The sequence below is a fragment of the Phyllostomus discolor genome, chromosome 3, assembly GCF_004126475.2.
Source record: "Phyllostomus discolor isolate MPI-MPIP mPhyDis1 chromosome 3, mPhyDis1.pri.v3, whole genome shotgun sequence".
Taxonomy (NCBI): domain Eukaryota; kingdom Metazoa; phylum Chordata; class Mammalia; order Chiroptera; family Phyllostomidae; genus Phyllostomus; species Phyllostomus discolor.
Window position 1 is genome coordinate 125,349,101 of NC_040905.2, and position 12,094 is coordinate 125,361,194.

The 12,094-nt window shown below is 40.6% G+C and overlaps 1 protein-coding gene across 1 annotated transcript in view; it reads left to right on the forward strand.

Annotated features, from left to right (window-relative positions):
- The window catches only part of DNAH3 (dynein axonemal heavy chain 3), a 219,892-nt gene that overhangs the window by 158,961 nt on the left and 48,837 nt on the right, over positions 1 to 12,094 (forward strand). Inside the window, exons 44-50 of the mRNA XM_028531458.2 lie at positions 115 to 238; positions 324 to 480; positions 700 to 843; positions 1,773 to 2,439; positions 3,659 to 3,824; positions 6,277 to 6,493; positions 8,683 to 8,865. Of these exons, the coding sequence (XP_028387259.1) occupies positions 115 to 238; positions 324 to 480; positions 700 to 843; positions 1,773 to 2,439; positions 3,659 to 3,824; positions 6,277 to 6,493; positions 8,683 to 8,865 (1,658 nt within the window). The remainder of the gene's footprint in view (positions 1 to 114; positions 239 to 323; positions 481 to 699; positions 844 to 1,772; positions 2,440 to 3,658; positions 3,825 to 6,276; positions 6,494 to 8,682; positions 8,866 to 12,094) is intronic.

Below are 12,094 nucleotides of genomic sequence, written 5' to 3' on the forward strand. Positions count from 1 at the left end.
AGCAGAGCTCTAGAACATTAAGGCAGAGGGAAATCTAATTTCTGTGCCTCAGACCCACTAGACCCAGGAAGTAAAAGTGTGTGTGTGTGTGTGTGTGCGCACATTTTTTTCCAGGACGATTCACTCGCCACCTAAATATCATTTCCATCAACGCCTTTGAGGATGACGTTTTAACAAAGATTTTTAGTTCAATTGCTGACTGGCACTTTAAGAAAGGGTTTGACGTGATGTTCTTAAGGTAAGAGGTTACTGTGTCTTCCAGAGTATTGATTTGGGGTCCTCAGTGCTGGCCCCTCCTTGCCTGGTCTACTTACTTCTTCCAGGTATGGAAAGATGCTGGTACAGGCTACTATGACAATTTATAAAGCTGCAGTGGAGAATTTCTTGCCAACTCCCTCCAAGTCACATTATGTCTTTAATCTGCGGGACTTCTCACGGGTGATCCAAGGGGTGCTGCTTTGCCCTCACACCCACCTACAGGTCAGCCACTGTCCTTGCCATTGCTATCATTTAGCATTATACTAACAGTAATAGCTAACTTTTATTAAACATTGACTCTGTACTAGGAATTGTGCTTAACATTTTATAAGCATTATCTTGTTACATTCTCACATCAACCACAGGATTAGAAACTATTTGAGAATTACCACCTCAAGCACACTCTTACAATCATTCAAGTAATCAACTCTGAATTTTCAGGACATAGAAAAACTTATCCGGCTTTGGATCCATGAGATTTATCGGGTCTTCTATGACCGTCTGATTGATGATGAGGACAGACAGGTCTTCTTCAACATGACGAAGGAAACCACCTCTAATTGCTTCAAACAGACCATGGAGAAGGTTAGCCAGACCCTGTGATTCATTTGGCCTCATAAATGGTCCCAAATATTTGGCCATGTTAGTCTCAGAGTTCAGGTTCCTTTCCTGATCAGACTGAACTCTGTTCTCTGAATCTCAAGTAACAATATTGAGTCAATGAGTCACTTGATTTGGTGATATACTAGGCCCAATATTGCTTCACTTTCCTGGTAACGTAAATTTTGAACAGTTCAAGGTAATTTGCTATATGATGTTATTGTTTATACATTTTCAGTGTCAAATTAATTTGTGAATTGAGAAATGGTCCATGAATTTTCATGGCTTGACTGAAGCCCTGAAAAAGACCAAGTGAAAGATTGTCATGGTTTTTCATTCATAAATATTTTCTCTTTCTCATTTGACATAAGAAAAGTTGTTTTAAGAATTATGTGATTTTACCTCTATTTTTAAGAAGCTGCAATTTCTCCATAGAAATACTGCAAAAGTGTTTCACATTGCAGCCAGAGACCAAGTGCGGAAGCACTATTGGGTTATAACAACAGGAGGAGGAAGCATCAAAAACATTCCTACTCTAGGCACAGAGTGGGGGCCAGGACTACCACCTGTACCTCTATTTGGTAAAGGAGCAAGTACTTTAAAAATGACACCATCCTTTGACCATCTCCTCTGGGGAATCTTACAGTCTAACCACCTATGTTTTAACTATTTAAGAAGCAGAATGACTCTCACTTTTATACTCCTTTCTCAACTGTCCTTTCATCATAGTCTTTACAACCATTAGATCCACATATCATGGTTTGTTTTGTCTTTTAAATTGTTAATGAACCATGACTTTGAAGAAAGTGCTCAGAGGAAACAAGCCCACTTCCTGTTCTCTTCCTCTGCACCTCCCACTGCCATCCTAGTTGGACCATGGCTGAATGCCTGGCTAAGTCTTACCTTTCCCACAGGTCCTCATCCACCTATCACCCACTGGAAAGATTACTGATGATAATATCCATAGCCTCTTTTTTGGAGATTACTTCAAACCAGAAAGTGAACAAAAAATCTATGATGAGATCACTGATCTGAAACAGCTCATGGTGATCATGGAGTACTACCTAGAAGAGTTCAACAACATCAGCAAGGCCCCCATGTCCTTGGTCATGTTCAGGTTTGCCATTGAGCACATCTCCAGGATCTGCAGGGTCCTGAAGCAAGACAAAGGCCATTTGCTCCTGGTAGGCATTGGGGGCAGTGGGCGGCAGAGTGCCAGCAAACTGTCCACATTCATGAATGTATATGAGCTGTACCAGATCGAGATCACTAAGAACTACTCAAGCAACGACTGGCGGGAGGATCTGAAGAAGATCATGTTGCAGGTCGGTGTGGCCACCAAGAGTACCGTATTCCTTTTTGCTGATAACCAAATCAAGGATGAGTCATTTGTTGAGGACATCAACATGCTGCTGAACACAGGCGATGTGCCCAACATCTTCCCTGCTGATGAGAAGGCTGACCTTGTGGAAAAGATGCAAATAGCAGCCAGAACAGCAGGAGAGAAGATTGAAGTCACTCCACTTTCTATGTATAACTTCTTTATTGAGAGAGTGAAAAAGAACCTTCACATTGTCCTTGGTAAGAAAGAAGCAAACCCAGTTTCTCTTTTTCCTCTGGGTCTTTCAGAGTCTCCTAAGTGCCCTAAGCCCAATCCTCTTACAGTGGTCTAAGGATTGATCCAACCAAAGTCTAGGCCCAAGAATCACTACCTAGAATTTCTATGGAAACTTTCACTCTTCTAAACAACTATTTTAAACCTGTTCTCCTAATTCTCTGAATTCTCCTTTGAACCCTCTCCTTTCTTTCATTACATTACTCTTGTAGCCTCACAAAACATCTGGAGATCCCCCTGTGAATGTCATTTCCAATCTATCCAGAAACCTAGGGGGTGTGTTTAACACTTCTCTCTCTTGGTAGCATATCATGTGAATTTCTGCCTCCTTTCTCTGTCATATTTACCCACTTATCTCCATCCCTACCACCTTCACATTGGCTAAGCCACTGTTACCAGACCTTGCTTCTGCAACCTTCTAATTATTCTTTCTATGACCACTCTTGGCCATTCCAGACCTTTCTGTTCCACTGAGCCAGGAAGGGTTTTTCCTCATATATTGCAAATATGATCATTGTGGATATACAAACACATACACATATTCATGTACACACATTAAAACATTTAAATTGCTTCCTATTAGAATGAAGACCCCAATTTCTTATGTTTTTAAAAGGTTACTTGCCAGACTGTCCTCATATCCACTCCACACTCATCTCAAACCAGGCTTCTCCCTTCTCTCTTTTTTAACCACACTGACCTTCTCACACATCTGCCTGTGCATCACGCTTTCCATACCACATTGAGTCTAAATAAAAATGAATGACATTTGGGGTAAAGCCCACAAAATTTGTGGTCGGAGAGGGTCAGAAACAAGCTGATGCCCCTCATACTTCTATAAATAGCTATACATAACGTATCCATTGCTCCCTTATGTCTGAGTGAGCACAAATAGAACAAGTGGATCAAAGGGCTCACACCACTCTGACATAGTGACTCAAATGATCTGGTAGCAGTAATAATGGATATGGGAGATCAATCACTGAATTCTCATCACAGAACTTCATAAAAATATCCCATGACTCCACCTGCTTCCCAGGTACTCATCATCACTATTCCCAGTTATATCCCTGGGGTACCAACAAGAAACATGAGCATCCCACCTCACCAGAATCTTTGGTAAGACTGCCTGCTGCCTTGGTCCTCCTTGAAAAAATGGAACTAACAAGGTCTGTTTCTTATTAGCCATGAGTCCAATTGGGGATGCCTTTCGGAACCGCCTGAGGATGTTCCCTTCACTTATCAATTGCTGTACAATTGATTGGTTCCAGTCCTGGCCCACAGATGCCCTGGAGTTGGTAGCTAACAAATTTCTGGAAGATGTGGAACTTGATGACAATATTCGGGTAGAGTAAGTGTCACCTGCATTTTAGTACCCCAACCATATATTCCAAATTGAAAATCCAGATATTGGCTCTATTCTTGTTATTGTTTTAAGATTTCTCAATTTAGGTATAAAAAATCTTATGCTTTTAAATCACATGTAGTTAGATATTTAATAAATAAAATACTTTTCTGAAAAAGAATAAAACTGTATTGCTCAGAATTATCCTGTTGTACTATTGTACTGGAGATATACTGTTATAGCTGTGAGAACCTGAATATAATAATGTAGTTATTTCAATAGTCTTAGAGCTGTCATTCCCAACAGGGCAATATCACTGTCACTGCCAAAGGGAAGAAAATGGATTCTTGTGAGGGTAAATGAGACCGGCTAGGTGGCTCAGTTGGTTGGAGTATTGTCAGGTATACCAAAAGGTTGTGGATTCGATACCAAAAGTTTGTGGGTCAAGGCATGTACAGGAGGCCAATTGATGGTTCTCTCTCATATCAGTGTCTTTCTTTCTCTCCCCTCCTCCTAAAATCAATTTTTAAAAATCCTCTGGCAAGGATTTAGAAAAATTTACTAATAAAAAAAAAGAAAGAAAAAATACTCTTTGACATATAAAACACAGACATACAAAAACCAAATTAAAAAGCTAGAATAAGGAAAGAGGTGATAACGTCAACTACCCTAGGTGCCCCACGAAGGCAGGGTCAATGTCATTTCCCTTGTCTGCCTCTGTATCCTTAGTGCCTAGCAGATGCCTGTGACTGCTTATTGAATGAATGGATGAATGAATGAATGAATGAATAAAAATGAAGAAGTATGCAGGGTTCCGAATGTTCTTGGCTTTAGGTTTTGCCTTAAGAACCTTGAACTTTGTTCTGTAGGCCAGAAGACCCTTAACCTGGGTCTATAGGCCCATGAATAGAATTCAGAGGGTCAGTGAATATGAATGGGGAAAAAATTGCATCTTCACTCTCACTGATATCTAGCTGGTATTTTACATTTCCTTCAATGATGAATGTAGGCAATAAACTCAGTAGGATTATCAGGACCTGTGACTTTGTTACCAATGAAAATCATGTTTGTTTGCTTGTGTTTTTTTCCCATAATTCATTTAATCATTATGGGTACCTGAATGTATCATTTCCTTCAAAACTGGTAGCTTTTAGACTTGCTGCCCAATTTTATTTAATGTAGTAGTCAGCAAACTATGATTCATGGAACAAGTCCAGTTTACAGCCTATTTTTTGTAAATAAATTTTTATTGGAACCATGGCCCTTTTTTCACACTATAATGGCAGAACTGAGTAGTTACTACAGAGACCATGTGGCCCACAAAGTTGAACAAATTTACTCTCTGCCCTTTCCAGAAAAAGTTTACCCCAGTTTAATGCATTGATGAAAAGAACATATATAAGACAAGTTGGTTTTTAAAATATTTTGAAAACTCTGCTTCAACATAATTGTTTTCATTTATAACTTAATTTTACTTGACATATTTAAAGCATGGTTTGCAAAGTCCACAGTCTTCATAGACTGTGGGTAAGAACTCCTGCTTAACACTGAGAATTCACCAAAGTGACCAGAAAGAGAACTCACTTGATTGAAGATCATTCTAGTAAGAATACACAAGATCTGTCCAGAAAAAGTCCAGCCATTGTTAATATAACAAGAACCATTTGTGCAACTAAGATGTAACCTGGCAGCCAAGGAGAGTGGACTGGAATGTGCACACATGAGCAACAACTTCACTATACTAGTCAGTGAGGGCAGTAGACACCATCGAGTGAATATGTGTACTGTATGGCCATTCTCAAAATGACTGAGCAAGTAGATTAACAAATCTGCATCAAATTTTGCATTAAGCTTAAACATTCTTTTGCAAAAACTATTTGGATGATTCAGAAGGCAGCAGTTATGGGCAACTGGTGATTAGCAGCTTCATCACAACAATACACCTGCTTATGCATCATATCTCATGTAGAGTTTTTTGGAAAAACATTAAATTACCCAGGTGATTTAGCTCCCTACAGCCCAGATTTGGTGCCCTGTGACTTCTGGCTTTTCCAGAAACTGAAATCACCTTTGAAAGGGAAGAGATTTCAGACCATCGGTGAGATTCAGGAAAATAAGATGGGACAGCTGGTGGTAATTGGGAGAATTGTGTGAGGTCCCATGGTACCTACTTTGAAGGGGATTGAGGCATTGTACATTGTCTTATGTACAATGTTTGTTGTATCTAGTATCTTCTTCAATAAATGTCTCTATTTTTCATATTACATGGCTAGATACCTTCTGGACAGAACTAATATACCTCCCCAATCCTTCTTGGGATTCTGTTGACCTGCTTTGGAGAATTTAGGGTTTCAGTGGGCTACACTAAGTGTGCCTTCTTATTTATATCCTCATGTCTGTAACCAAAGTTGTGCTAGATGTCTCAGAACCAGCCTAACCACCCTTGTGCCCTTGGCAGGATCATCTCCATGTGCAAATATTTCCAGGAGAGTGTGAGGGAGCTGTCACTCAATTATTACAACACGCTTCGCAGACATAATTATGTCACCCCCACCTCCTATCTTGAAATGATCCTAACCTTCAAGACACTCTTGAATAGCAAGAGGCAAGAGGTTGATATCATGAGGAACCGCTACCTGACAGGTCTGCAGAAACTCAACTTTGCAGCTTCACAGGTGAGAATTACCAAAGAAGATCAGGGACAAAGAGGTCCAGGACTAGGGATGCAGTCAGCCATTTGTTCAGGTGAAATATTCAAGAGGGCCCCAAGCTCTGGCTGGTGTAGCTTAGTGGATTGAATGCCAGCCTATGATCTCAAAGGTCACCGGTTCAATTCCCAGTCAGGGCACATGCCTGGGTTTCGGGCCAGGTCCCCAGTTGGGAGTGTGCAAAAGACAACCAATCACTGTATCTCTTACACCCTGATGTTTCTCTTCCTCTCTTTCTCCCTTCCTTTCCTTCTCTCTAAAAATAAACAAATAAAAATATTTTTTTAAAGAGGGCACCAAATAAAGTCAGCGTCTGACCCAGCCTTTGCAGAACTCACCTCACTTGCTTCAGCCTAAACCCAGGTTTATGGGGTAGTTTTTATTCAAGATTTTGATATTTTGTCCAATATGTATTTTTTGCATTAATTTTGACTTAAATATTTCAATAAAATATTATTTATCTAAGGTACTATTTTTTGGTGCCCCCTTAAATTTTGTGCTCAAGGTGAATGCCTCACTTGCCTCACCTTTGCCTTGGCCCTGGATAGTTTACAGGGGAACTGGGACAGGTAAGGCAGTAATAAAGAGCTGGGCTTTGTGGAATCAGATAGTCCTTTGCTCAAATTCTAGCTCTCTAACTTACAGCTATAGATCTTTGAACCTCTTGGGGCCTCAGTTTCCTCTTCTGTTAAAAAGATGATAACCGTCTTTATTTCGTAGCCCTATTGTGAAGATAAAAAGAGCTAAAACAAGTACAAAATGTCTGTCATGTGAATTAGTAAGTAATTTGTGCTGGGAGCCACTTGACAAGCCATCTAAGATGAGAGCCACATTAAGGCAGGAATTTTCATCACCAATAAAAGGCTGAGACAATTGAATGGTTTATAGTAGGTTGACCTGCTGCTGAGTATAGCAAATGTACCAACACTACAGAACAGGGATGCTAGAAAACGTAAGGGGTGTCCTTCATTGCTCTGTTTCTGGGGTCTCTGGGTCCAATTCAGAGTCCTTTGCTTTTAGAGATAGAGAGAATGAAGGTGCAAGTTAATATTCCTTGAGCCCTACTGTATGGCTAGTGGTGTATATTAGAAAAGTTTCACTCGGAGAAACCAAGACCCAGAGAGATTTGGTGACTTGCACACAGTCATACAGCCTAGTGAGTAGGTGTCTCAAGTGGTCAGGTCAGAACTGAAAGTCATATTTGCATGACTACAGGACCTGTGTTCATAGGCCTGTGTGATATCAGGCTGGTATTTTGCTTCTGTCATATGGGCTTGCTGGGGGCAGTGGGTGCAATGTCAAGAAACCCTCTTCAAATAAGTGTCTGAGCTGCCTTATAAAGCAGAATCAGGACCAGTGGATGAAACTGCATGGGGGTAAACTCCAACTGTTCATCAGGAAAATCTAATGCATTTAGTTGTCTGAAAAATGGCCCAACTTCTCTTAGAGGTGATGAGCTTTCTATCACTAGAGGTATTCAAAGAGTGGCCAGAAAATTATGTAGCAGAAATGTTTGAGAGAATATCACTGTTGGAAAAAAAATGGCCTTGAAAGTTCCTTCTATCCCAGGTATCTCAGTCATATATGTATTCTTCACAGACTTTTAAAAAATGTAGGTTTTCCCTGGCCAGATAGCTCAGGTGGTTAGAGCATTGTCCCAATATGCCAAGGTCATAAGTTCAATTCTTGGTTGGGGCACATACAAGTAGCAACTAATGAATGTGTAAATAAATGGAACAACAAATCGGTATTTCCCTATTTCTCTCTATCTGTCCTTCTTCCTCTCTCTCTCTAAAATCAATAAATATTTTTAAATGTAGATTCCCCCCACACACAACTTGCTTTTGTTCTACTTCTCCCCGCCCCCATATTACAATATAGGCTTAACAAGAAAGAATACTTAAAAAAAAAGTTTGTTCCTTTTTAAAATGTTTAAGTTCACAATTATATGTCTAATGATTAACATAGTGCTCATTAACTACAACATATAGTGTGAACTCAGTTACTAAGTATTGAAAGATCAAAGTGGTAAACTACAGCCAACATATATATCCCATGTTAAAATCCACTTTCTGCATATATAATAGGTTGGAGAATGGTTTCAGCTCCTACCACTGTCATTTTTGGTACTGACATAGCCCCCATCCCCTTGCTAGGTGGCAGTCATGCAAGTCGAATTGACCGCCCTCCAACCCCAGCTCATGCAGACGTCAGAGGAGACTGCCAAGATGATGGTAAAAATTGAAGAGGAGACAAGAGAAGCTGATGCCAGGAAAGTCCTGGTGCAGGCGGACAAGAAAGAAGCTGATGCTGCTGCCGCTGTGGCTCAAGAAATCAAGGTACAAAGAGCTAGAGGAAAGAGAGTGAGCCAGTGTTTTCTGGGTTTGTCCATTACCTCACTAGAGCTGACACAGTTCTGCAGGATATGTATGATCATGCCCACCCTGCAGATGAGAAAAGTGAGGCTTGAAAAGGGAGACAGCTTTCATAGCAGAGCACAGCTAGTAGGTGATAAGCAAATCTTTCTGACACTTGGCTGTCTCCAGGAAGCACTGTCACTTTTCAAATATTCTTTCTCTCATTCACAGTCAAGGCCTAGAAGACCCAATATGGTCTAACCTCATCTCTTATGACTTTCCCCTCACTCACTCCTCTCTGGCCATGCTGGCCTCCAAGATATTCCTTAAAAAACAAAAGGCACATTCCCACTTCAGGACCCCTGCGCTGGCTCTTTCTCCTACCTGGAATACTCTTCCTCCAGATTGGATATCTCTTTCTCCTCCATCATGATTTTGATCAGGTGTGCCTGGCATGTCATAGGAGTAGAATAAACAGTTGTTGAATGATAGATTGTTGAACCTAGAGTTCTCCATTTGAAGGCCCTGGGACAGGCTTCTCCTACTTTTAAACTATTTAAAAAAAATCTGATTTACATTCATGTCATATATTTCTCAAAGCATTTTCAACTACACAATTCTGTTGGAATAACACAACTACCTTGGAAATAGGAATGACAGGTAACAATTATCTGAATATCAGCAACATTGAAGTTCACCACTGGGTGAAATGACTTTCCAGAGCTGTGTAGCTAGTTAGTGGGATTAGAATCCAAGATTTGTGGCGCTTAGTTTAAGGTACTTGTCCCTATGCTCCAAATTAGCAGATAGAAAATTCTTTTGACCATTCTTCAAATAGGAGCTTAAACAATAAGTAACCTGTCTGGCTTCTAAGATAAATAACCAGACACTTTCTCAAAAAAGGACAGGCCTTCCAGACTGGCTTCTCTCCTATCAGTCTTAAGACCTGTCCTCTCATAGATTCCCTTGGATCTAATCCCTGGTCTCAGAGTCACACTAGAAATGTGTGGCACAGGCAGCATACCAGTGGAACCATAAAAAACAGTGACCACTGGACACCAAGAACCATTTATTGTTTTATAACAAGATGATGATAATAACAGCTACTACTTACCAGCACTATGGTGATTTCTCCTGTATTCCTTCATTTAACAAGTATTTATTGAATCCATGTGTGCTGGCACTTTTCTAAGAAGTGGGGAACCAAGAGTGAACAAGGCAGAGAAAATTTCTTCCCTTCTTGAGACTGGAGTCTCCTCTACTTGGTCTGTATTACCTTTTTAATCCTGAGCCCTGCAAGGCAAGTGGTATCATTCCCTGTTTACAGATAAGGAAACCATGGTCTATCAGGTGACTGAAGCAGGATTCCACCCGGAGTTCTCTCTGATTCCAAAGCCCCTGAATCTGACCGTTACTCTGGAAATTGTAAGCGAGCAGCTAGAGAGCACATACATATTGTGACACACATGTTGTTTTGTTTTGTTTTGTTTTGGAATAATTATCAACTTTTAAAAATCAAGAGGTTTTAAATAATATTTGTAAAGTTTCATCTTTTCTTAGAACAGAAATCAAGCTTTCTGGCATCACTAGACCTGTGTTTCTGGGTGTAGCCATCAGCGGCATTGGCTTGCAGCTGCTGAGCGTGTCCCAGTTCACAAAGCCCCAGCCAGACCTTGTCCCATGCATATATTGCTGGCCTGGCCCCAGAAGATGCATGAATTTGCAGCTCTTTCGTGGCTGTACTCTAGAATCAGGCACATCAGGGCTCAATATTTGCTCTGTTTCCTCATCTGAAAAATGGGGATACTGACAAAACATGTCAAGTTTGTAGTATGTGTCTAGCACATAGTCAGAGCTTGATGACCCTTATTAGCTATTCCCCCAAACAGTTGTTCTTTATGCTGTACCAAGTAGATTTGCCTGTTTGATAAAGCCAGCCTGTTACCACATGTGGGTACATCACAACCAGGATTCTGCTCTATAATGTCAGAGGGAACATAATTACAGGTGCAGGAGAGACATAAGAGGTGGCATGAACCTTACAAGGTAATGACCCCCCACACTCATTCCTGGGCAATAAATTGTCACTTTGGGTTTTGTTGTGAAGGGTGAGGTCTAATGCTCTGTTACCCTGTGCCTAGACCAGGAGTGACATCCTAGAGGTGAGTCATGAAGGGAAGAAACTGTCCAGGAGGAGAGGAAACCTGCACTTGCTCTGAGTTCCCCTGAGGCTTTTGTGTGGACCCAAATCCTTTCCTGAATCTCTCCAAGCTATAGTCCTTCTCCAGGACTGCTAGTTTCCTCTAATGTCCTCACACCCCACATGGAGAGCACTCCATATGGGGTGCATATTGGGAGATGAGGGGACTGGTTGATAAAGAATCAGGCCCCAACACTGGCTCCCTAAGTACAGCAGTTGGGTTAAGTTGGTTGATTCTTTTTAAGCTAATGAACCATTTTTCCCTTAAATGAGGATAATAAACAGTGCCAAAATTACTGCAGAGCTGGTTACATTTCATCAGTGTGCATTCTGTTTCCTACTTCTCACACAGCCTTGATAAGCCACAGGACTCATTTTTAATTATAATATCTTTAATCAAAGAAACAAATGACTTAGCAGTAATAACACAAAGGAAAACATTTTTAAGAAGTCAAATTGAAGACCTTTTCAATTTTCCAAGTTTTCTTCCAACCCCAGTCTATACCTATCAATAGTTTTATGTTACTGTAGTCATAGCATAGCTGTAATTTGCATCATGCTTTTTAAATATTCTTAACATCCTATCACAAATGTTTTCCCAAAATGTCATATAATAATTTTAATGATCATTTTATGTAGGTGTTTCACCCATCAAGTAGTCATTCCTCTGTTGAGCATTGGAGCTTCCTGCCCTGTTTTCAGTATTTCAAGGGTATTAACCAGACTTTCTTAACAGCTACAAAGCAGAATCACCTTTGGCATTTTGGGTTGTTTTTTAATATTTTATTTATTTTTAGAGAGAGAAGAGAAGGGATGGAGAAAGAGAGGGAATGAAACATCAATGTGTGGTTGCCTCTTGCATGCCCCCTACTGGGGACATGACCTGCATCCCAGGTACATGCCCTGACTGGGAATTGAACCAGCAACATTTTGGTTCACAGGCCCACACTCAGTCCACTGAGCTACACCAGCCACAGCACCTTTGGAGTTTTAAAATGCAGATGCACAGAC